We start from the raw sequence: 26,659 nt of genomic DNA, 5'->3' as shown, positions 1-26,659 counted from the left end.
CAGAAATCAAAATTAGTCTTTAATGACCACATGAGTTCAACTAGTTGGCAATCAGAGCCACACCTGTTATTGTAAAAGTCATATCAAAGTCAGTAGCTAACATGCTGCTCAGAGCAGGAAACTTAATTAGATGGGTGAAATCTGACCTTGCAGTTAAAGGCTGTAATTCCTTTGTCGTTTACAGGAGGTAAATCTGGCCTTTTACCAGAGGTACCTAACCAGAGATACTAAATTAATATGAAATTGTTCCAAATACCATAGTTGCTGTTCTGACAGGAAGCCAAACCACATCATCCTTTCAGTCATCCTGTCTTAGATGGCTGATTCATAATGAATGTAGGGCAGATGAGGTAGAGATGAATGAAAAGTGTCTGTTTTCTAGTAGACCATATGGTGACTTTTTTGCACGGTAGAGTTAAAGACACAGTTAAATGTGTTTTGGGGTAAACCTGCTAGCTTACCTTTGGAGAGCATTTTGAAGAAGAAATGCACATGAAAACATACATTGCCCTTTGAGTTAATGTAGGATCAACATTGTGTGTTGCATGGGCAGTTTCATTCCTGGGCTTCTGAGCTGACCTCCAAGACCAGAATTTAGGTGGGATAAATATCTTGAGGTCACCTAGTCTTGATCCTTGATCTTAAATTCTTCACTGTTGAAACTTGTGTTAATTGGTTATATGTGCTTAATGACTAGTTCTGTTTTGAGAGAGGATTTTCTGTTTGTGACTGAAAAGAGGGCAGTCTTTGGGGAAAATGAGCTTTCCCCCTTTATGCATATACACTTTTTTTTTTAAATTAAGGATGTTTGGGGTTTTTTGTTTGTCTGAAGGTTTTTGGTGTGGATTTTTTGGTTTTGGTTTCTTTTTTCTATGTCCATATACACAGAAAAATACTTTCTGTATGATCAGAGAGCAGCCTTTTGAATTGTGTTTGGCATTGGTCAACCATTAAAAGAGAGACCTAATACTTTACCAAGAAAACTCCAGAAAATGGGAAAAAGTGCCCCTCAGAGACACTTTTAGAAAGACAAAGCAATGTTTACACTATTCAACTTGAACATGCAACATGAGGCAGCAAGAGATAGGAACATGGTCAACATCACAAATGCCTAAGACTGTCTTTCAAAAATGATGCCATACCATGGTACAAAAGGCAATTTTAAAATAACCATTTATGAACAGTTTCCTGGCCTTGAGCGATATGAAGCTGTGAAATGGTCTGGCAAGGAGCACACAGTAGGAGACAGATGGGGAATCAGTGCTGGAAGAGCATTCAAGCCTAGGTCCAGGAGGCAGAGGGCCAAAGAATTTCTCTTATCACTGGGACCAACCAGCTTACTTTCCTCTGCACATCCTCCTTTTTTTTCCTGAAAGGGCAAGTCTCCCCTTCACCCCTTATCTCCCCCTGCCTTCTTACTCAGCAGCTGTAGAGGTATGTCAGCCTCATAAATGGAATGAAGTCACTGAATTCATATGGGAGAAGGCTGGTCTTCCCCAAAGGTCAGCATTAACACTCTAGTTTTGTGGGAGAAACTTAGGGCTGGGGCATGCAAACCTTTGAATTCAACAGCTGAGCCATTTCATCTAGTTGCTGCCCAGAGAGAAGTACAGGGGCCTAATGAATTTTTAGGTGTTGCAGTTTCTCCCTTAAAATAAAGGCAAAGCTGCCACATGAGGGGAAAAGAACACTTTTTCAGTCCTTTTGGAAAAGGAAAAGGGTGAGAGTTTTGAAGTGGTGATGGGGGATTTTTCAGCCCATCTGCAGTGCTAATCAGACATCTGTCTCTCTCAAGCCACCTCACATGGCAGTCTGCATTTGCAAAAATATTTTTCTCCTCTTGACTTGGAGTAAAACAAACCTAACAGTTTTCCTCTGGCTGCCCACACCCGTGGCTCAGGATTGTTAATAAATAGATGAGGAACCAGAGTGAAGAGAGCTGAGATAATGAAAATGAACCTGCAGTAATTACCTGGACTGTGCTGACCAGCAGCTGAGCAGGGATGGAGGACTAGGCTTCCCACCTTAGTGACAGCTAAGTTGATAAATTGCACTTAGTTTCCCAGCTCTGTAGCCTGGCATTACTTGATCCTCTGACACAATCTGCCTCTGCCTCTGTCCACATACTAATTCCATTTGTTCATGGTCTGCTCTGAGTTCTCTTGCTCTGGCACACAGGTTTATAGAAGAGGTGTTTCAGAACAAAGTGCCAGCCTCGCTCTCTGCAAGAGAAGCAGCTCATCTGTAAGAAGATGAAAAGATTATTGAGTTGCTGGCTCTGTATCTCGTGGACTGCTGCCCTGTTTACACTGGATGTCCTATTCTCTCTTGTCATATGTTCATACCCCATCTGATCCCATGCTCTGCCTGAGCTTTCTGAAGAGCAAGAGCAGTAAGAGAGCTCTTTCCAGAAGTGCTTACCTCCTTGTATGAATGCTTATGAATCTGCAGTGGTTGCAAGTACTTTTCTTGGGTGGAGTAAGTGCGACTACTTTTCCTGGGTCTGTAACATCCTTTGTTTATTCAGCTTTAAGGTGGTGGTTTTCTGGGGTTTGGTTTTTTCATTTGCAAATGCTAGCAGCATATTCTGTACACTTGTTTTGTTTTCTACCTTTTGTTTAACAGAGATCTCTTTCCCTCTTTGTAGATTCAGGACTTGAATCTAGGAAGGGAAGGAACTCATTTGAATATTTTTTCGGTAATGTTGCAGAGGTGGATCACTAAAGCCCGAATTGCTGGGCTCATGATTGCACAGCTTTTAGTAGTAGGTGATGAGATGTAGAAGAAAGGTGCTCTGTACTTAAATCACTGGCGTTAGACACTTGCTGTTGCATAGCCTTCTCTGTGAACTTCATCTGTGTTGGATTGTATTGAAGAGGCAGAAAAAGTAGAGGTTCCTACCTTTGCTCTGTATCTTCTCTGCTTAAAGTGATGAATGCTTAGTATCTCTATGCTCACCTGTAGCATCCAGCAAAATGGTAGAGTATGTTAGAACCTTCTGGCATTTCTTGAATTAGAACAGGAATAAAAAGACTGTATTTTCAAAAATATTGAGCAGCTTTAAATCTTAGTGGCTTTGCTGGTATTTCTGATTATTCAGCACTTTTGAGCGTCTTTGATTTCAATGCCCAGCTTTAATCACCCAGATTAGGCTAGATGACTATCTTTGTTAGCATATATCAGATTTTATGTGTTTGTCTGTCCTCAATCATGTAAGTATGCATACTTTGTGGTAATTCAAATTGTATCCATAAACAGGATGTCAATAAAAATAAATTGTGGTCGGAAGGCTGCTGTGCATTCACAGCTGTCAGATGACTGGTTGAAGTATCTAGTACTTATCTTCAAGAAGGTCCTGTGTGGAAATAAACCATCTTGTCTGTATTTTCATACTGGCTCTAAGGTTGCCATGTGTTTTCTCACTCTTTCAAGTGTGCCTCTGTGCTTGGGGCTTTGATGTTCAATGTGAGTCCAGTAATTAAACCCTAAGCCGTGAATGATCCTTTTTCACACCCTGCCAGCTTCCACTCCAGCTGACTTAGAAACAAGGACAAAGCTATCCCACAGCCCTGCTCTCTCATAGCTATGCTCTAGCAAGGTACAGCTTGACTTTAGATCACTTCTAAGTTCTGCAGGTTAAATATGCTGGCAGCTTGAGCAAGGGCAGCTAAAACTGCTCCTAAGAGGAGTAAAAACCTGATGGGAGCAGTTGGCTGTTGGGTGATAAACTCAGAAATTGCTAAATTGCTTGGGGGTGCCACATTGCCACATCTTTTTTTTTTTTTTCTCTCTTTTTTTTTTTTTTTTTTTTTTTTTTTTTTTTTTTTTTGAATGCCTGGGGCATGATTTGCTTGCAGTGTGTAGTGTGAGAAGCTGGGAGGTGAGCTGGAGTGATAGCTGCCAGGTGAGTGCCAGTCACGCTGCCCATGGGATTGTCTGCTTTGGGCTTGGCCAGGTGGTTGAGGAAGCCAGCTCCAGTTAACCTGAAACTCAGTTGAACTCAGATGTGATATAACTCCTTTGAGCTGTCATTTTAATTAATGCTAATCATTCTCATTAACCAATCTGGCAACCATCCTGAGGGACAGTGATTCAAGGCAAAGTCAATGTTTTTTACCAGTGCCTTCATCGCTGTATGCATTGCTTCTGTCACCTGATAAATGTAAATGTGAACCCCCCTGTCCTAAATGCAGAAGAAATAAGGACAAGAGGTGTGCCCAGCAATAGGCTCAGTGTAAACCTTGAACTCTGACTTGGAAGATGCCAGCCTTTGGCAGGAGTGGGGGTGTCACTTTAGCCTGGTGTAAGCCTTGTAGAGTTCCAGGGTGTGGACTGGACCATAAGCGCGGTATGGATAAGGCAGAGGTTGAGAGTATGGATGTGGCTGTGCCATACTACAGTGGGCAAAGCTTTGGCTTACAGCACCTTCTGTGTCTCTGTTTCCAGCCTGTTTTATTGAATTAGTCTCCAGATTTTGCACTGCTACCTCTTAAATATTGTCTGTCTTGATGAAGTGGTCCTGGACTTAGTTGGGTTCCAACACAGATGGGACTTCCCAGGTCAGACACTAAATAAGGATTTATTTTAAGAGCACTGAGATTTTTAAGAATTCAGGAGCAGAGAATGTAATTATTCTTAAGCCTCTGAAAATTATATTTGAATCACAGTATAAAATACTGCAGACAGTTGGATACCTTAGCCTCCCTTCTTGGGGCTAGAAGGATAGAAGCACATTGAATGTAAGGATAAAAATACATGTTTTGTATAAGCCATTGTTAGGAAACAATTCTAACAGAAGTGAGGATGGTTCCTGCAATTGTTAGCATAAGAGATTTTTACACCCCTGGGCTCTCTGCAAGGACAACTTTAAAAAGTTGTTGCCATCAAACACCTGTGGGATAGACTGCAAATAATGAGTTGTTCCTAAAATAAGCCATCATACAGCACAGCTGTTGGTGTTTTTCTTGCTGTAGGAAGATGGAGGTGTTGAGAGAATGACTTGGTGGCTGAGTTGGCTGCTTCACCTGGAGGAAACGTTGCAGTCTCTTTGCTCAAGCACATCTAAGTGCAGGATGAAGAAGACTTAAGATCCTCTCTTTGTCCCAAAGAGCTCTCTCGCTACCTAGTGAATTTCAGGACCCAAAGTTAGTGATGCAAGGTTTGGGAGTTGATTTTCAACAATGCTGAGTTGGTATCAGTGCCAGAACTGCCTTTTGCCCAAGCCAAGAGCCAGAGCAGTCTGTTTCTCTCAATTTTACCTGATGATCTCTGCCATAGTGGCAGTCGCTGTCGTCTGGGAGGTTACTCAAATGCTAACCAACTGTTAGCTCTGGGTGGAGACCAAAGAAAACCTGCAGTGGTTTATCGTTGTAATATTTTACCACCATTTTCCCATCTGGCATTGACCTTCATTAGAGTCAGGTGACTGGAAGCCATCAACCACCTACAGTGCTTTGTACACCGTTAGGCTGTTCCATCATTTCTGGACATAAAGAACAGTGGTCTCACTGGTTATCTGCAGTACATGACAAGTGTTGGTTCCCCCACATCCCACATACAGTTCTTTATGGGTTAAACAAATAATGAATGAGGTGCTGGTGTGGTCCAGTTCCATTAGGGTCAGGGTTCAACGCAGTAAAGTGTATTGCCTCAAGTAAAGAAAAAGAAGAGGCTGAGATGGCAGCTTCTCATCTAATGGTCACAGTAAGGTCACATCATAAGCTTGAGTGACTGAGGTGAGCGGCTTAGAGTCCTTAGCTGGACACACAGGTTTGAGTCATTGCCCTCAGAAGAGCATTTACGGTCATTGTAAAGACACGGCAGAATTGCTCAGATTTTATCCCTGAACACGGAAGGCCTCCAACCTGCAGCCATTTGGTTTCCTGCAGAGCCTCAATACATCAGACAAAAAGTGGCCCAGCACATGGCACTTCCTCTCGTGGGTTTTTTGAGAAGGTGTTTAGCAGGAGGCAGTTTGCTAAGGAGATTATTTTGTTCTTTTTGCTGCTCTTACTGTCAATGACAGCCAGCAGCAGAGCAAAGTGACAATGTGAAAAAAACAGGAAGCAACTGCTGAGGTGGCAGCAGGAAGAAGGCAAGATATTTTTAACTGCAGGGTTTTTTTTTTTTTTAAAAAAAAAAAAAAAACACGGTGATAGCTGTTTCAGCTGCCAGCCTTTCTATTCACATGAGTTGTGTTTTGTGATAGCCAGGAGGTAAGAGCAGACAGGGTGAGATCATCATCATGCCTTTCTTAGGTTAATCACACAGTGCAGCACATTTCTGTTACAGTAATGACTGGGTAGGCACTGCATCCTTCTCTAATTACATGCCTTTGGGAGTAGTTCTTTTCCGTTAGGATAACGCCTGTAAATGACAATGGATATGTCCCTTGCCAGGTGCCTGTTATGTAAAGATCTATTCCCCTCTCTAATACTGAGCCCACCATCTTCATTAAAATAATATGATATATGAGGAGAACTTAATTTTTTCAGACTGTGCATGAGAGTTAAACATTATCATTTTTGGGTTTTACCTTATGCAAAAGACATTGATCCTGCTGTCAGCTCTTATAAGGCAGAATTTCTTTACTTGCAAAATTGGTTTTAAAATAAGAAGTGCTGCTACAATACATTTCTCTGGGCTCTGATAATATAGTTATTCAGCAGCAAATCAGACCTGATTGTCTAGGGTGGTAACTGCTCCTGTGGATGCTTCGGCCACAAGATGAATGTTTGTATGCTGTGCACTGGGGGGAATGCTCTTAAGGAAGTCCTGATGGAATTCTGGAAACTTCTTTTGAGGGCCTGAAAGCATGTTAGAAGTATATAACAGCTTTTGTCCCTAGAAGCCACCCTTTCCAAGACACACCTACTCAGCAGTGGTTATGTTTTCCTGACCACAGAAATGGGATTTTTATATTGGTCTAGCTTGCAGTGGATCGATGTCCGTGTAAACCACATCATCCTGGTTGTTGCAAGTTGTCTGGGCAACAAAGAAGAATTGCAAGAATTGCATGGGCAACAAGCCAGCGTTATGCTTTCATCCCTAAAGATGATCACTCTGCTTTATGAAGCCATGTTGGCATTGCTGGGTAGGAAAAATATATTTGTTGTTGGTCACTGCGAAATTGCTCTCACAAAAAGCTCATGAAGGGCTTTTGGTTGTCAGCTGTTGACATTCAAGTGCAGTCAGCTGCATAATATGCATTAATGAGGGGTTAGATTTCACCATGCTTTTATCAGAAAGATAGCAGGATAGGTAAGGAGCAAAATTCCCAATGGTTGTTAGAAATTCTATTGGTTTTGACACCAAATAGAAAAGTGGTGTTTGAGTGGTCCATGTGACCCTCCTGCTCACATTCCTCAAAAACCACGCCTTGTTTTTACGCAATAGTAAGCTGAAGAAAAGTAAGCAGTGGCAGTGAGCTATGTGAAGTGGAGTCAGCTGCCTGATGTGGACAGCAGGTTGCTGGTTTCCTCTCATGTGCATTTGTCAGGAGTGTGCCTGCAGACTTCCTCCTGAAACATGGCTTGCCCTTCAAGTCAGGCTGCATTTCCTTAAAAATTACTTCCAGGGTCAGCCGCTGGAGTAAGAAAAAACTCCTGATAAGTAAAGAGGATAAACATAATAGCATACAATTAAACAAAAAAAGGTTTTATTATCCTTGTGTGTTTTACCCTGGTGTTGCCTCCCCTCCAGGGTGGCCTAGGATACCAGGAATGCAGCTGTAGCTTATGCAACTGTTGCAGCTGGCTGTCAGTCCGTGTAGTTGTTGTTCGATTTAGCTGTTTTCATAAAGCCATTTATCCTTCCCTTTCACCTTGGAGGAGAAAGACTGATGGGCTCTTTGCAGTGCTCTGCAGCAAGCCCAGTGTTCAGCAGGGGCTTTTGCATGCTTACATGCCTCATGGAAGAAAGCCTTTTTATTGTGTGCTGTAGCCCTGGGAGGAGGTGTGCAGGGACAGAGCCTCTCTTTGCAGCCCCTGCTGCTGCCCAGGGACCCTGCCTGCTGCAGGGAGCAGGCTTGGGAGGGCGAGCTGAGTGGGCAAGCAGAGGGGCAGGGTGACACGGGAGAAGAGTGTGGAGGGGATGGACATTCAGGCTCTCATCCAGCCCTACCGGGGTTCCTTCCCATGCCACCCTGCTCTGATGATGTGCGAGGCTCTCTGGAGAAATTCTAGAGGCTGCAGTTACATGAGGATCTGAGCTTCTCCTGGAAAAGGCTTTTAATCTGTGTCAAAGGAGTGAACTTGGAAGGCTCACTCAGCGGATGATACCACAGTTCTTAATTTTAACCTGGGTTTTCAATCTCCTTGCCAAATGTTGTCTTCTAGCAATCTTCTCATTACTGTGTTTCCTATCTCTTCTAAATATTATTTTTTCTTGCTTTAAGGTGTTGGAGTGCAAGGCAAACCCATTTTCTTTCTGGAAATGTGGGAGAATTTTGCTAAACCATGTGGCACCTGTAAATCCATAACCACTTGATTCTTACTCCCACAGAAACTAAATGCTCTCACAGCACATAGCAGCCTGTTGCCTTTGGCCATGGCCAGAGGACAATGACATTTTCAGCAGGGGCAGCCCAGCTTTTGGGGTTGAGTTGCATTGTAGCACTGCTAACAATGCAGAGGCTCCTGCCAGGGCCCCATCAGCAGGTGCCAGAGCTGGATGTGGGGGTTGCTGCTTGTCTCCTGGCCAGGACAAGATGGGTGCTGCCCACAGGGAACAGATGGGACACCGGCTGGAACATCCTGTCTTGGAGCAGAGCTGTATTTCCCTTTAGATGGACATCTTTCTAATTGTAGGGTGACTGCCAGCAGGACAGTAGAGCTGAATCATGGTTGATCACAACACAGTTTTTATTCTCTGTGCCTGCCTATTAAAAGCTGATTGCAGATATCCTCACACATCTGTCCCTGAGCGACTGCTGAGGTACCCATGTGTCCCTGGAAATGCTGGGGCAAGGTCCTGCTCAGGGCTCTTGGTAGGATGTATTTAAGGTTTGCCAGAAGCTGAGAGACATGAAGGAAGGTGTAAAGCAGTTTGCTTTGCTTTGTATTAGTTCCAGAGGCCATTGTACCATTTGTAGGACTGGCTTTACACATTTTCTCCTCTGTAGGTTGTGGGCAGCAGGTTAAGCTGAGCTTTGTCCTTCCAGAGTGGAGTTCCCCTGCTCTGCACTCTGCAGAATTAACCTCTATACCTGGCAGAGAGATGCAGGATGGAAGGAGTCAACAACCAGAAAATTGTGGTTTTTTTCAGCATGTACAAATATGCTAGATAAGTCTTCAGTAGGTGTCAGGCTGATTGGCAGCCATCTCTTGGCTGAAAATGGTAGTGCATCTTGCCCTTGATTTTCGCATGATTTTCCTCAGTTTGCTACCATTACAAAGGAGGACAAGCCCTGAGCCTCTGTTTTTGTGTTTGGACTTACTTCCCATTTGTGCCTCTGCCGTTTCCATTTTTCATTGTGTCATGACACCTTTCTGAGCAAACCTGATAGACATGGCTGGTTGTGTGTCAGCATCCAGGAGGAAGAGCTCTGAGGTCTGGTGAGGAGTCCTGGCTGGATCTGGTTTCTCCTCAGGGCTGTCTGTGTGGCTCAGTTGGTAGTTCCAGCTGATTTGGTGTTGTGGTGTGCCTACAATCACCCACTTTGCTTAATGTCTGCACAGAGGGTGCTGCAGCCCTGTGTGCTAAACGTTTTGCTTCTGCTGTCCTGCTCTCTGCCTGTCTCTGGCACAGGCTCCTGCTCTGTCTGCAGGTCTGACCTGCTATAACATGTGAATTCCTGAGGTGTAGGAGGAGAACTGGGACTTGGAGCACCCTCTGCTTGACATGCCAGCCCCATTTCTGGTGGGAATCACAGGTGTGCGAGGTGTCTGTGGGCATCCCCACCACCTCTTCCCTGCCTGTCATCACAGTGAATTATTTGTTTCCTGTCAGCATCCCAAAATACAGCTCTGCATCTTGTATCTTACCTCTTCAGGCAACCTCTTAGGTATTTTAATGAATGTGTCCTTGTTTTGTGCTGTCTTTCATTTGTAGTGCCAGTCTTTTTAATCCCCACAGATAATTAGGAGAAAATGGCCCATAAAGCAAATTTTTCACAAAACCCAGGATAACAAACACCCTCTGACATTGAAAAGAGGGTAAAAAACCCCACTGGCTGCTGAATTAGAAGGATGTTTGTATATTTCAAATTTTAAAAGTCTGTTTTCTTTGTATTTAGTGGTCTGATGTGAGTTCAAGTGAGCTATTGTCTTTTTCCTCAGATCAGAAAATGAGAGCAGAGGCTGAATTCCCACTTCAGCAGATGTTTATCTCTGTTCCTAACCGATGTGGCTATATAATGATTTTTTGTGATGATCTGAGAGATCTTGTAAGATTAGAGCTATTAAGAGCAAGTGTTCAGCTCTTCCATTTGCAGACACAAGGTTGAAGAGAGAGCTCAAAGACTAGGGGACTCAAGGAATGGAAAGGTGATGAGAATCCAGAATTGGGAAAGGGGTGCTTGATTCCTTTGGGAGCTGCTTTTTAGTTGTTTTTATACTTGAGGGTAGGTGGAGATACTGGAAGTCTTATTTTGCTTTAGCAGATTTTCAGATTTCTTCCAGAGGGAATGAAAGGCAGAATCTTATGTAGGAATTTCCTGAAAATTTATTGATTTATATTATGAAACATGCAGACTTTCTGGCTTTGTTGAGTTTCTCATAAAAAGCAAGAGTAAAAAAAAAAAAAAAAAAACCTACAGTTTTTTTTCAGTATTTTGGTGCTTTTCTTGCTGCCTTTCATAACCCAAATACCATTTATTTAGCCTGTGTGTTATTTTGTTTTACCTAACGCTCCATATTATGAACCATGATACTGTTAACACTTGCAGTGTTGTTTTATATAATGGGGTTGGTTATTACTGAAATAGATAGGAGTTTCTTTACATTGTCAGCATTGAGTTGCCTGGAAACTTCTTGGGGTTTGAGGGTTTCTGGACTTTTTAACAGCACATGAAAAAGACCTACTCAGTTACAAGAGTCTGTGAAGGTCTGCTGGCCACGCAGGGACCCTCCCAGACCATTTAAGCCAAACATAGCCTTTGCCAAAGTTAGAAACCTCTTGTTGCTAAAGGTCCAGAGCAATTCTTTGCTGAGATGAGAATGACACGGTCAGGCAGGCTAATTGATCTGCAAGAATAAGGATAAAAACTCTGTTGGTGTAGCAAATCTGTTCTTATTACTAAAAATTGATTTTGACCTTCGTAGAGATACTAATTTCACCTCCTGTTAAAAGAAAATTATGGATGATTGCTCCAGGTCTGGCATACAAAACTTGAAAAGCGATCTTGATTTGTTTTGATGTGTTTTTTGGCCTTCTACTGAGTTTTGTATTTCTGTTTTTCCTAAGTATTTGCTTGCAGGCAATGTTGTTTGTTTGTTTGAATCCTCACTGTCTTGGCAGTTGAGTACCATTGCCCACAGGTCCCAACATTGTTCTTCATTCCTATATAACAGGACTCAAATAATAAAAATGAGACAATAATCATAAATGAGATTCCAATAATAGAAATGCCTTTCCAGTTCTGTAATCTGTAGGGCTTCCTTGCTGCTCTCTTTCATAAGACTTTGATTTTTTTCTGATTTTTATTAATTCTTAAGTTAGAATATTTTCTTAATTTACCATGCCTATTTAGGCTACTTCAGTGCCTTTGGCTCCTGTCATTAGGAGGGTTTAGTGACAGTCTAGAAAATAATTCCCATGACTTTGACAAAAAAGTCTTTATAGAAACTTTATGCTTATAAACTAATTCATATGCAGAGTCGTTCCAGGCAGAAGAATGATCCACCCTCCAACCCATATGCAAGGGTTAAGCAAAATGTCTGGACTGTGCTCAGTTGTCCCACATCAGAGAATACGTTCAGGTAGGTTTTCTGGGGGAAATTTCTTCTGTTGATGTTGTATATCAAGGACTGGTAGCAAAATCTCTTTTAATTACCATATGAGGCAGACATTCAACTGTGTGTTTCAGGTGATTCTAGTGAAGAGCCACTAAACAGAGAGAATTTATGCAGAATTCAGACCAGAACTAATTAATTTCATTGAAAAATTAGGAATCACTGCCCTGTTTAGTGGGTATGAGTTAAAAGATAATGCTCCTGTATGCAGATTGCCTTGCCACGTTTTGTATAGTGAAGAACTAAATAGATTTTCTCTGAAATCTTTATTTATTCTGACTGTGTTTGCTGAGTAGTACCTCATCCTAAAAATAGGGATTGATCTTTGTTCCATTATTTGCTTACTTTTTCTTAAATAAACTTTGGATCCAAAAAAAAAGGAAAAAAGCTATCTGACCTGCCCAGTTGTATGAACTGGTTTGGTTTGCAGAGATTTTTGGAAAAGGAAAGAAGAGAGTAACAGAATTTAGTCCAATGGATACCCAAAGCCATCTGTTCCTCTCCTCACAGCCCTGAGATGTTTATAGCACAACAGAGTGAACATGGAAAGTCTGTCCTTCCTTCAGGACTATATTGGCTGTCCTTAAAGTGAGAACAAAATGAAGGCAAGACATGTGGACAGCCACAAACTTCCATTGGTTTGCAGCCTGGTTCACATACTCAGTACTTCCCAGAAAGCTTGGCCATCCTTAGCCCTCCTGGAAAGCTGTCGTGGGGTGATGCTGGGCTGCTGTCACAGAGTGCAGCTAAGGAACTTGGGATCCTTCAGGGGCAGGATTACAGTTTCTCAGGGCTGGCTTAACCCAGGAGACTGTATCTCTGTGGTTGGACAGAGCCCAAAGAGGCAGTATAAAAGTAATCAATTTTTAATACCTGGAAGACAGAAAGCTTAATGAATAAGTAATAAGTTGCAGCACTTTCCTTTTCTTAGAAAAAAAAATAGACTGGCTGTATTTTTAAAATTTTTCCTTCATTGAGCATTTTTCTCCTGTTGCTCTTTTAAAGTATCCTTAGGTGCCGAAGTTTGGGATTGATTTACAGAAACTAAGGAAGTCATACTACTGTCATCCAGGCTGAGAAAAGGAGAGTAGAGATTTTTCTGGAGAGAAATTTTGTTGATTTTGCTAGTGGGTAGGGAGGGTCTGGAAGGCATCTGAGTGACTGCTCCACTGCTTCCAGCATCATCTCCCTAGTAATGTAGCAAGGGAGATCCTGCTGTGTGCCTGTAGAGACAGGGGCACACAAACAGGTACAGCAATGTTCTTGTCATCAGGTCAACAAAACTTGAGTGTCTCCCAGGTCTCATACCTGTGTTTTGCTGGCAGCATAAGCCAGCTAAAGCTTTTTAAACAAGCACAGATAGCCTGAAGCTTAAAAGAAGAGTAGGGTGGGATTTTATCACTGGCCACCACCACTCTGCTGACATGGATCCCATCCTTTATCTCTGGCAGTGTCCAGGCTCAGCCCTTTGGAAAGTCAGCAAAGATATTTGGAGATCACCTCCAGTTTGAAGGGATGGTTTCTCTGCAGTCCTGGCATGATTTCAACCTGGATTACTCTGTTCTACCTGCTTAAAATCCCTCCCCCACATTTCCCTGGGATGGCATGAACTCCTCCTGTTCTGCAGTGCTGCAGTGTTCCCCTTTCAATTTCATACCACTTACCTCTAAGTTGATTTCTAGGTCACCTGTACCCCATTTGTAAATCAAGCTGGCTTCCTTGTAATTACTTCAAAGGATCTCAATGTGACAGCAGTAAGTATGTGCACAGCACTGGTGTGCAGTACCTCCTCTTGGTTTCTATCTGCATCACCCGGCAGGTTGTGATCCCTCTGTGTTCCTTTTACCAGTGAGGTTTCGGTTCATCCACATTAGTCTGAATTTTCCTGTTGCCTCCTGTGACCCTGTCCTTGTTGGTAGTGGAGCTAGGAAGGCTATCCTTGAGAAGAAGGGGGAACTGGTGCTCGCTGGAGATGTGGAATCCACTCAGACCTAGGGATCTGTTCTTCACATTGGCATTTCCTTCCACAGGTGGCTTGCTAGAGAATATGATCACAGGGATTTTATTTTGTGACTGTAACTTCTATGCAAAGTCTGTACCTCTTCTTTGATTTCATATTTCTTTTTTTCCCCTTTCTCTTGGCACGTGAATGTTTTCATTAATGTATCAACAGCACAGGAGCTGTTGTTCCTTTGTCCCTAGTATTGTTTTCCCCATCCCGACATGAGAATTGGGAGGTCCTTGAAATCTGTGGGTTTTTTGTGACTTTCAGGCAGAATTGGGTGCTTCACTTCCCCCCCCGCCTGCAAGTATTTCTCCTCACACTGTAAAATCAATTAGTTATGGGTACTTTTTCTTGAATCTGACTGCTGCTAACACTGTGTTTGTTTCATTAACAGATTAGCTCCACGGGAAACCTGTCATCGACAGCCTGCCCAGCGAGAAAACTCCAAGGAGAAGCTGAGGACAAACAACATCTTGAAGCCAGTCCATGGGGACTGTACCAGATCCTCTGAGATCTGCCAAGCTTTCCCTGGTCTCAACTTGTGCAGAGGAGAAGCACCTGGGAGACCTGCAGCCTGCTAAGCACCAGCCCCAAGCCCCCGGTGGTGAGAGGGCCAGCAATGGTTTCCCGTGCGCACCGTCCAGCTCAGCTGGGGTTTGCTTCTGCGACCTGACCTGCACACGTGCTGCCAGCACGCAGAGGTGTGAGCAGTGCCACGCAGATGATGACAGCCAGCAGGAAGCCTTTTCTCCCAGGCTGGCCAGCACAACTGCAGAGGGGCATCCTGCAGATGTAAAGCCTGCTGGTTGTTCCCAGCCAGCGGGCATCCAGGCACCGGCAGTGCCAGCCCTTGCTGCCGCAGGAGCCCTCTCGGCGGGGCAAGGGCCAGAGATGATGCCAGCCCCCCAGAGCTCCCGGCAGTTTGTGCAAGGCAGCCAGGCCAAAACGAGCTCCCTGACACAGATAGATGACTCTGCCTTGAAACCTCAAGGAACTGATGATCAGCCAGCACTCGAAGTGTTAAATTATTCTTCTCCGGATGATCCTGTCGGGGTTAATAAATTCTGTCATACTTCTCAGGCAAACCTTCTGCAAGGAGGGGAAAAAGACAGGGAGGCAGAGAAAAATGGTTCTGCTGTGTCTCAGTCAGCCTTGGCAGCAGGGCAAACTGAAGCTGACCTGGGGAGAGACTCGCAGACCGGTCTGGAGGCAAAAGGTGGGACTGCAGACACGCCGCATTTGCATCCCCCAGACAAAACTGAAGTGGTGCAGAGCAGCGAGGCACCGGCCCAGTCTGGCAACGGGAGTCCCCATCCTGTACATAACCTGGGCCCCACGCCTGGGAGTCCAAACTCCACCCAGCTCTCCAAATTCAGAGAGACAGGTACAATGACAGCTCAGCCAGAGAGCAGCCCTTTTACTCAGGAAGCTGTGAGCAGGACATGGCGGGATGCTGAGGTTCAGGCCGTGGCTACTGTGGAGAGCAAATCAGCATCCACCAGTCCCAGCATCTTTGCTGCCTTCTTAAAAGGGAATCCTCCTCCAGAGGAGAAGGAAGAACTGCACATAATTTACCAAGGAAGTATGGGGCTGAGCCAGGCTGCTCTTATTGACAGTTTATCCTCACAACAAAAATCTCCATGTTCTTCTGGTATCGCATCAAAATCGACTGTTGTGGCTGTGACTGCTTCAGCCCAAACCCAGCCTGGGGTCCCATCTGATGTGGCATCTCCAGTATCGGCAGATAACACGAAACCTGTTCTCCCCTGCTCCCCTGCAGCTGTTACCTCTCAAGGTACGTCTGTGGGTAATGCTGAAATGAGCAGTGCAGCCCGTGATGTCAAGGATGTTGCTCAGCTGCCAAAGGACGCTCCAGTCCCACCAAAGCCCATCCCAGCTGAGCAGCTTGGAGTTGACTCCAGTAATCAAACTCCACCACAGTCTGGGACTGGTGCTGGTGAGCCAAGCACCACTTGCACTGATGCTGTCCCAGGAACCCAGAACAACGTGCAAGATCTCATCCCTCATGCAGGAAGCAGCCGGTCACCTTTACTCTCTGGCAAGGACAGTGAAGCCAAGCAGAAGGAGGTCCTGGGCAGCTCTGAGCAAAAGCCTGTGCAAAGCAAGGGTGGGAGTCAAGGGCAGGCCAGTCCAAATCAATCTGTGGTAAAACCAAAGGAAGAAAACTTGGTGGTGCTTGATCCTAAAGGAGGGCTGAATGTTAGCAGCCAGCCTGCTGCTGTCCGTGCAAAGGTGTGCCCACAGGATGCAGGTGAGGAGAGCAGAGGCCACGGAGACAGCGGCCAGTCTCAGATGGCTGGTGGCCAGAACCTGCAGGCAGGACTGACACCCGAGCTGAGTGTGAGTCCTGCAAGTCTTGCCCCTCCCGTGGCAGCATCAGCAGCTCCCCAGCAACAGGGCTTCCAGGCCAGGCAGTCCGGACATGATCTCCACACTGCAGCGATTCCTGCTTCCTCTCAGGCTGTGCCAAACCTGGGGGAGAACAAAAAGCATTCCACCCCAGCCATGGAGGCCAAAGTACAGGTGAAGCAATCCAAACACGTCAGGGATGTTGTTTGGGATGAGCAAGGAATGACGTGGGAGGTTTATGGTGCTTCCCTCGATCCAGAATCCCTGGGAATTGCCATCCAGAACCACTTACAGAGACAAATACGGGAACACGAGAAACTGATCCGGGCCCAGAACAGTCAGACCCGGAAATCCATTTCCTCAGATACATCCTCAAATAAAAAACTAAAAGGGAGGCAGCACAACATGTTCCAGTCCATGCTGCAGAATTTTAGGCGTCCTAATTGCTGCGTCCGACCTGCTCCTTCTTCTGTGTTAGACTGACATGGTTTACAGGGGTGCCTAAACACCTGTGGTGGTGGAGAGAATCCCTCCCCTCAAGTCCTCCTGTTTGGTTGTGTAGTTGGGGTTGTGATGCAACAGTGGAAAATTATTTCCCTTTGTTTTCTGACTAGCCACATGCTCCATCCTGCCATTATTGTTGTCACAGCTGGTGTATTTCCACGTTATGCCCTAACCTTGACTGCTGTCAGATGAAAAGTTAGGCACTTAGCAAAAGCACAAATTTCAATTGCCACCTTGCTGCAGGAAGAGCAGCACCTTCTGATAAAGCAGGAAGCGGAGGGATTGTCAGAATTATGGGAATTTATTTATGTGCATTATGAGGTCTTACTCCAAGGGGTGGACTGAGGGAAGCTGAGGGAGGTGGAATTAAGGTTCAACAGCTGTAAAGACCTAACACAAGACAACTTTCCTGGTTTGTAAGTTACCTGTGCTGAGGCAAGTCCATGAACAGGCTGTGGACATTGATCACTGAGCAGCCTCCCTTTGTTGTTACTGTGGGCCGCCAGTCTCTGTGAGCCCTAGGGAGCCCGCTCTTCCCCTCCTGTTGAAATGCAGAACCAGGCAAAGAATGAGGATCAAGACTGAAGGATTCTGTCTTTGGGAGAAGCTAAGTCTGTGGGATGTTGATGGCCAGAAGGGGAGGTGAGAGAGATGCTTTTTGTCCCCTGCAGTGGCCACTGTTAAGGTGTGAGCCGTCGAGGCACTGGAGAGCGCGTCGGTAGATGGACCTGCACCCAGCAGGATGGTGCCCACCCTTTCTCTGGTACTCCTGCCAAGGCTTTAAAAAGCAGGGAGCTGTTCTGCCTCCTCAGGTGGGGTGGGCAGCCCCAGCTCCCAGCCTCCTGTGGCACTGAGCACCTCTGTTCTAAGTCACCCTTTAAAGTGATGTGGATCTTTCTTCTTTCTCTGGAGATGCACAGTAATGTTTTCCCATAGCAGCAGGCTTTCCAGTTCATTGGAGTCCATGAGCCTCTATGTCTAGTGTGTTACACTGATGATTTTTTTTTTTCCCCTTTTAAGTCCTTAGCCAACTCTACTGGTTTTTTCAGTATTTTGGTGCTTTTCTTGCTGCCTTTCAAAACCCAAATACCGATTATTTAGCCTATGTGTTATTTTGTTTTACCTAACACTCTATATTATGAACCATTATACTGTTAACTTGAAAAATTTGCAGCAGTACTGAAATCTTGAGACAATCTTTGCTGTATTTCTGAACTTAGTTATAGAAACTGCTAATAAAAGGTAGCTTAGTGACTGTTTCTCCAGAAGTATGATATACAATAATGTATCAAATATATGTTGGTCTCATTTCTCAATAATATTTTTCAACTTGGGAAATGTGTTTCCCAGTAGCTTTGTATTTTGTCCACTAGAGTTCATTATGGGAGGCTGGGGAACTCCTGCAGTTTGTAGAAAATTTAGTTAGCAATCCTGCAAAGCACTGATGATTTGGATGTTGTAATCCTGCAGAGTACTAGAGTTAAATAGGAGATACTTTTAGTCCATTAAAGATTTTTCATGAATCATGATGATAATTTATTTCTGTCTCTAGTACCACACACCTGACTTACTCTGTAGATCTTACTCTTACAATTTACTCTAAATCTTACAGGTTTACACTGTGTAAATGAGTATTAGTATATTTTTTCTTTTTTTCTTTTTTTTTTTTTTGGTGAAGTGAACCGAAGTGGTCCCCAGTTATTTAGGAGGCCAGATTTCTTGAGTATATCAACTGCCAAACCTTCATAGTAGCTCTTTGGGGGCAATTTTTCCCCAGCAGAAAAGTAAAATACTGTAAGATACAACATTTTAACCCAGTGCAATGAAAAGTGTTGTCCCTAAACATAGTACTGAATTGACTCCTAGTTTTCCTCAGATATATACCAGGGGGCTTTATGTCATGTCCTTGTTCAATTTCTGTATGTTATTTCAAGTCCTCTCCTACTTGTGGTGCTGAGTTTTTAATTCTGAAACACCACATTAGAGAGCGTCTTCCCACCTCTGCCTACCAGGAGGAAAGTTTCCAACCTTTTTTCTGTTAGTACTGCTGTTTCCACCCCCTTCCTAGCAGTGTCTGAGATGTGAGTTTCATGTGAACTTCTGTGTGGGATTAATATTGACAGTATCATTAGGTCAGGTTAGTCGACGAGTTCAGTGTCTCTTCCCACATTGTGTCTGTGTCAGCCCTGACAAGGTTCCCCGAGCTGCCTGCAGTTCTTGCTGTGTCCTGTCCAGGTCCAAGGCTCTGTGCTGCTCCTTTTGCCTCCCTTCTGCCCCTTCCCTTGCTAGCTGCTGCCCAGCCTGTCTTCCTGTGAAGCCGTGTCCCTTGGCTCAGCTCGTCCCCCTCTGCGTTCCCCTTGCTGTAGCTGTGAGCCAGCTTATTCTGAACTGTCCCTTTACAAATATGCTCAGTCTGAATATGCAAATGGATTGTCCTAATTTTTTTTCTTCCAGAGGAGAATAAACAGCTATCACTCCTTCACTGATTTCCATGAATTTTATCCTTTAGCGTCAGCTCTGCATAATATTTCTAGGATATGGGCATGAGTTGCTTTATTGAGACCAAACTAGGCTTGGCAATGAATGAGCAGGATGCTGGGGCAGCGCTGGACTTACTGCTTCTTTGCAAGGAATGAGAGATCGCCCCTGGTTACTTGCAGCTTCTTTCAGCTGTGAGTCTGGTAGCTGGTCCACCCTCTCTTCCCACACCAAATGACCTTTCTTCCAGGAAAATTTCACCAGGGCATTCGTACTGCAAAGCGCCGATGGACAAGTTCCTGAGTGGATGCACCTGAACAACTGCATGGGCATAACTGAAACAAAATGTAGTGCTCAGCCTGTCTTCTGGGCAAATAGGCGTGCAAAGATGCAAATTGTCCATGGCACTGTCTGGTGGCTGCAGAAGTCCTGCAGACGTGTGTTGGAAGCCAAGCAATAAAGTGCCAAAAGCCAACACATAAAAATGAGTCAATAAGCACCAGCACATCTCATGGAAAATATTTTGAGTTTTGACTGTGCCTTGCTAGGGCAGACTGTAGGCAACCTGCTAGTTTGACACTGGTGATAAATGCTTTCTCCTGCATATGATGTCTAGGTGACAGTGTGAATCCTCACTGACTACACATCTTTCACCAACAGCAGAACAACCACGTTGGGGGTAGCAATTAGCAAATATCATGCATTTGAGAGTGCTTGTAACAGCCAAGAAAGGCTGTTCTTGGTGTCATGTCAGTCTCAAAAATGAAAATGCACTTGGAGTAGCAATATAGCAGAGAGTGGGTGGAGATGATCCGTGTGCCACCATCCCATTCTTTTTCTCTGCCCAGTGACTCAGAATCACATTGCATTAGTTGCATGGGCAACAACCAAGGAAATACATTTGGGCTAATAAAGAGAGGGTTCAGAACAGAAAATACTTTGTCATTGCCAAGAGCAAATCTATATTAAAAAAAAAAAAAAAAATCACCAAACCTGTGTTTCAGCCTGCCTAGCCAGTTGAAATAACTCTTAAATTTTTAATTTTTTTTTTTTTCCCAAGATGAGGGATTTTGGTAAACAAGCTTTTTGTCAGGAAACCTTCCCTGTCAATTGCATCTTACAGAAAGGCCAATGTAGCAAGAGCCTTTAATAAAAGCAGTGAAAAAGAATGGAAGATTTACTTCTAGATTCATTTAGGGGGCTTTCCATAGATGCTCCCTTGATCCAAAGGTGAGAATAAGCACATTTCAGTGTTGCCAATATAATACCAATATAATGCCAATATAATTCAATAATAATTGAAGAAATATCTCATTGGAGGCAATTTGCAATATAGTCCTGGATTTCATGTGAGGCTGTGATATCCGTGTGCACTTGGTTGGGATCTGCCAGCTTTGTGTTGTTTGGGTACAAGTGCTGAAGTTCTGCCTCATTTCTGCTGACTTGGTTTGGAAAAGAGTGGGGAAAGAGCTGAAGGGACAAGTAGGGCCATATCTGTCTTCTCCATTTCAGGAGAAGAAAACATTCTTTTGAATACAGAAGAAGAAACTGTTGAGAAACATGGGGAGGGAAGGACTAAAACAGAAGTAAAATAAAGTTGGTGTAGGTGCTTCACAATGAATTCCCATTCTTATATCTGTTTTGCCCACTTTTTTCCTGACCTCATGTATTTTTCTATTTTCTGGCATCCCATGTCTTTTAGGAAAATGAATATTTCCAAAGGCTGTATATTTTGATAGTATCTCTAGATATATCCAAATAGGATTCAACAAAACCCCTAAGCAGTCAACCTGTTTGTTACTGCTACAAAAACATAAGAGCTTGTAAAATGCACCGTTTGAAGAAGTATATTGAAGGGATTCAAAAAACTGAATAAATGCTCTAAAGATCGCACTAGCTTTTCTCTTAAGTTTCATTACTGTGTTGAAGTGTTAAAGTTAGAGATGGAAATCCAAATGACAGTCAGTGTTGATGAGGAATTCAAATTGACTCCCACTGGTTTTCGATTTGGAAACTTCATGGAATGTACCATACCAGTGTTTCATTAGTTAGCTCAGTATATGCGAGGTTTGTATGAAAGTACAAATTTTATTAACTTATTAGCTCCATTATCTTGTTGTGTGTCTATCTTTCCACACCTTGTAAAAATTAGCACGAAATGCTGCCACAACAGAGTAACTTTTGCACACAGCTTGTGGGAGTGGCTGCCCTGAATGACAGACAACCAATTGTCAGACTCTGTGGGCTTAGAAAATTAAGGGCTGTGGTCTGAGGGAAACTCTTCCCTCCTTTTCCCTAACTCCCTGTTTCAGTAACCAGTCTCTGCTGGTTTATTTTTTGGTGTCTCTGTGATGCATGTATGAGTGGTCAGTATTTTCAGTTGTCCCAAAGACATGAAGGTAGATCCTTACCCAAATACTGCACACTATGAAATATCTCTGGTGCCACTGGATGCTGGGGTGTGACCTGAAGGTCAAGTCCTGTAACTTGGACTGGCTTCAATATTCTTTTAGGGGCCTAAATTATCCCCCTTGAGTCACTGTAGATGTTCAAAAGAAAGACTGAAGTAATACAGCTGAATTGAGCCAAATTGATTTTTTTTAAACGCTGAGATATATTGGTTTTTCTGCTTTGTGTTTTTCTGAGCAGCTCTTCCTTCCTAGAGTTTATGGTGTGGATTTTGCAAAGTGAAACCTACTTTTCATCATTTAGGCTTCTTTAAAGAAAAGTGATGTTATTACTGAGCCAAATCACACAGCGAGGAAATATTTTTCCCTCTAGGAAAACTTCTGATGTAGGTAAGCTTATGTGTGTGTCCCTGTTTAAAAGGCAAGTACATGTGTGCAGGTCTCATGCATCACTCATGCTCTAATATGATTTTTCCCCTTTGCCCTCCTGATTGAATGCTGGAGGCTTAGCATTTTCCACAACCTTGAGGCAAGTTTAAATCCTTCTCCTTCTCAGGTCTCTAAAAAGAAGACTGTGGGTGATAGGAAGCATCTGATCTCCTTAGGAACAGAATCACATCAACTAATCCCCATTTGAAAAATGAGACCTTAAGTTTTTGTTAGCTTTCTGCTAAGACTGACACTCCTTGGAGTATAAATAAATGACAAAGCTGCCTGCAAAGTCTCCAGCAGTTGTCTGCTGCAGAATACAAGTACTCAGATACTTCTCAGAAGCTTCTGCTGGAGGGTCCTCATGACACTTCCCTTAGCTCAGTTCACAATCAATAGTTTCAAGTACATCAGAAGCAAGTTTAGACACTGCCCTGAGGAATTTCCATAAAATGGAAGAGAACTGTTTTTGTGTTTGTGGCACACGAAGTCATTGAGTCTGAATTGTGAAGTAAAGGTCTCAGTGACACTGAACAGTATTGGGGATTTCTGCCCAGAATTAAAGGTAGGGAGTGTATCTGAACTTTTAATTTCAAAAAATTGTGGCCATGAGTCAGCCAGCATCAGAAGAAAACCAACTTGGAGGCTTCTAACAACAACTAATATTATTGTGGCTTTATTAATTTTATAGTTACACGATGATTGAATGTGATGTACTGTACAAAATAAAGCTAGTCTTAGGCTACCAGGTGTACCATGGCATTCATTTGAGACATACCAACAAAAGTTTGCATGTGAAAAGTCTTGAAGTGATACTAAAGCAATGTTACTCACCTGACTGAGTCCCTTAGGAATTTAATGTTTTGCTGTTTCACATCTGGTTTCCATGCTGAGTACAATAAAATGAGCACTGTCTTAATTATTCTGGGTCTCTGTTTGTAGGCTGACATGGGAAAAGGAAGACTTTTAAGACTGAACATTCTGCCAGAATTTATGGGTGTGTGTAGGTCAGAGCAGCTACAAAGGGATTCAGGCCTGAGATCTGGCACCTTGCAAAGCTCAGCATGGTGGTGGAAGCTTCCATGTGCTGTCCCTGCCAGAGGAGAGACCTGTCTGCTTCCTTCTGTGTAAGTGCAGTGCCTTTGCACAGCTGCTCGTGAGCACCAGCTGCTGCCCCCGCTTTGGCACCAATTCACTCAGCCTTTCAGCAGCCCCCTGCCACAGAACCACACAGTACTCAGCCAGCACAGCCCGCCCTGAGCCCAGGTGGAAAAGGCAGCGTTTTAACCCTGCAGTGTCACTGCTGTGGCAGATGGTCACCACCACCCACCAGCATGCCTGCACACAACACACAAAGCCAAGAGCATCAGCATCACAGTAACTATTTTCCAACCCAAAAAAGGGAAGTTTTGTCTCATAGTACAAAAGATCATAAGACAACAGATCATGCCAGTGTTTTGACTCACATATATGGTATATCCATGTACCTAGATATGCTATATCTATGTACCTATCTTCTAGAAGACATGAAGACCCCACCTTGGTACACACTTTCCTATGATGAGAGGACAGGAGCAGAACAGACTGAGATAATGCAGTTGCATGGTGCCTCTGCTACCAGTGATGTTCTGTCTGCTCACCCTAAGCTGGACTCTATTCCCAAAAATAGTTGTTTGTGTTTCTTTATTTGTGCCTTGTAGTTGTCAGGGTGATTCAACTATTTGCCCAGTCCTTTGGGCAATTGCAGAAGGTATTTTATGAATGAGCTTTGCTGGATTCCTTCTCATATGGTTCAGGTTTCTGCATGCCAGTGCCTGCCAAACATTAGTCTCCAAGGTGCCAGAGTGGGGTCCTTCCCTGTGGCAGCTTGGTTCATTCAGCTCTGTGCTGCATTTGTCAAGGTCTCTTAGTAGGCAGGAAAGCTGAGGTTTCCTTTTTGTACTTCATTCTTGTAGCCTCGCTGCAGTAAGGAAAAAGCCTAAAGATCCCTCACCCTGAGGGCATTGACCCAGCAGAAAAAGGACTATTGCAGAAAATAAGCTACCATCCTATCAAACCAGTGCACATTTTCTGGCTGATGCAGACTTTGTCATGTAACACGGCAGTCTCAGGGAAATGGTGCCTTCCAAAACAGAGAATAAGCCTGGCTTCTTGTTCAAACACCAACTGCTTTACTGAGGATGTGAGCTTTCCAAACAGCCTCACTACATCCTGGGGTATCTGCTAGAGAAACCACATTCCCTTAGGGATTCAAATGCCATCAAAATCACTCTGTGACAGGTGTTTCCACTCACAATAGGCAGGATTGTGAGGGAAAAGAAGATTTCCTCAGCAAATTTCAAATTACTCACCCCTATGAGAACCATAAAATGACTAGTTTGGCTAGCCACTGTTTTTTAAAATGTAGGCACTTAAATCTGCAACTGAGGCACTTACACCTGCAACTGAATATTTAAAGAAATACAACCTCAGTGGTGAGAAATGTAGGGTGCTCTTACCTCCTGTTAAGGTCAGGTCGTGGAGACCTGTGGATGGTTGAAATGTTCACAAAGCAAGCCACTGTTGATGGGACAGCTGTATGCAGTGTGATAGCAGATAACTCACTGTAGGCAGCTCTCAATAGCAATGACAATCTGTGGACAAGAGAAAGTTGCCAGCACAAATTAGGAAATGGTGACTGTATGGTGATTGTATGGATGGTTAGCAGGACCAGGGAAGTGATCACTCCCCTGAACTCAGTGCTGGTGAGTGAATGCACCCTTCTGGGCCCCTCACTTTAAGATGTCCATTGAGGTGCTGGAGCATGTCCAGAGAAAGGCAAGAAGGCTCGTGAAAGGTCTAGAGAACTCGCCTGATGAGCAGCAGCTGAGGGAGCTCACACTGTTTTGTCAGCAGAAAAGGAGGTTCAGGAGGCACTTCATTCTTCTCTACAACTCCCTGAAAGGAGGCTGCAGTGAGGTGGGTGCTGGTCTCTTCTGAAGTGTGAGGACCAGAGGAAATGGCTTTAAGCTGAGGCACAGGAGATTCAGATTAGATAACAGAAAAATACTTTCCACATCGGTGGTCAGGCACTCGAACGGGTTGACCAGTGAGGTGATGAAGCCACCACCCCTCGAGGTGCTCAACAGGCATCTGGATGTGGTACTGGGAGATGGTTTAGGAGTTATCATGGTAGTGCAGGGTGGATGGTTGGACTTGATCATCTTAAAGGGTCTTCCAACCTTGATGATTCTAAGACTCTGTGGTATGCCCCACTGTTACTCATATTTCAGCAATGTTGGTAGGAGTGCTTGTCCCAAAGCCCATCTCTTTCAAAAGTGTCCTTCACACTTACAATAGACAAATTAAGTGGGATCAGCTACTTGGGAAAGCGGGTGCCAGCCTACAAAAGAATTTGACTTTGCTGTGCTATCTTAGTGATAGATTTTCTTTTTTTAAAAAAGTCTTCTAATAGCCTGCTGTGGATTGCAGCACAAGGAAGGGATTTGGGTCATTCATGCTGAGGTTTTGCCTTAATTCCATAATTCTTTTTATTTCTTTTCCTAATTAGAAACCTGCTCATGGCAGTGTTTTTTCTCTTAATTTACTTACATAACATCAGAAAGACATAAATGAGCAGAGCAGTTAGGGACATTTTTCTCACGGGCTGCTGAAAAACACCCTGGCAGCTGGAGCACAACCACTGAGCACCCACTTTCCCTTGGTGCCTGGTGGAGAATGGCTGGTGTGCAGGAATGTCTGCTGGGTTCTGCAAAGCCCCGACACCTGGGCTGAGCCAGGAACTGCTGGACTGTGTCACCCTGGCTGTGAGAAGGAGGAGAGACCAGGTCTGCCCGGGAACCAGCAGAGGTGAGGCTGTCCATGAAGCTGCTCCTTCTGGGTTTGGGAGCTCCTCATGTTTCTTCCTTTCTTGTGTCCTTTACTTTTTCAAGGACAGCTACTGAGTTGCCAGTTAATGAGACAAATTGCTTAGGTTTAATAAGTCTTAAGCTAGGGAAAAGCCTCTAGAGAGATACTGTCTCTATGCACTGGGTTACTCACCCTACTCGAACTCCTGGGCTCCCCTTAGGTTTTGGACACTTTGAGTGCCTGCTCTGTAGGCAGAGGCTGGTGGAAAGGCTTTCCTTTTTTTTTTTTTCTGGCTACAGGAGAGAAAAAATGGAGAATAAATAGGGCTGCTCAGGTCATAGCGCAATATCTCCCTGCACCTGGTGTGACTTCTCCAGCTATTTAAAGGAGAAATGCTGGCTAAGAAAGTGAAAATCTGTAGAGCAGTTTAAGTAAGCCCCCTGTAATGAGTCCTACAAACCACATAAGACAAATGCAAAGTATGCTCTAATTTTGGTTCATTACATGAAATATCCTTTATTACAGGTCTATCTCTTTGCCTTCACTGACATAGTTCTGCATGCTTACATATTTTCCTGCTGGTAAAGTCTTCCTGGTATTCACCCTAACTTTCCTGCTGTACAGCTTATTCACTGACAGACTATACCTCCTTCCTGCACTCATCT

General features: G+C 44.0%; 1 protein-coding gene across 3 annotated transcripts in view; it reads left to right on the top strand.

Moving 5' to 3' along the window:
- GPRIN3 (GPRIN family member 3) overlaps nt 1–23,064 on the top strand; it is a 32,925-nt gene extending 9,861 nt beyond the window's left edge. For all 3 annotated transcript variants that reach the window (XM_059844103.1, XM_059844104.1, XM_059844102.1), the window contains exon 2: nt 14,351–23,064. In XM_059844103.1, coding sequence (XP_059700086.1) covers nt 14,443–16,809 — 2,367 coding nt within the window. In that variant the 5' untranslated portion in view covers nt 14,351–14,442 and the 3' untranslated portion in view covers nt 16,810–23,064. The remainder of the gene's footprint in view (nt 1–14,350) is intronic.
- Nucleotides 23,065–26,659: the final 3,595 nt, after the last annotated feature.

The sequence above is a fragment of the Haemorhous mexicanus genome, chromosome 4 (assembly GCF_027477595.1).
Source record: "Haemorhous mexicanus isolate bHaeMex1 chromosome 4, bHaeMex1.pri, whole genome shotgun sequence".
Lineage (NCBI taxonomy): Eukaryota > Metazoa > Chordata > Aves > Passeriformes > Fringillidae > Haemorhous > Haemorhous mexicanus.
The sequence above is the reverse complement of the archived record's forward strand: the minus strand, read 5'-3'. Positions and strand labels throughout refer to the sequence as shown.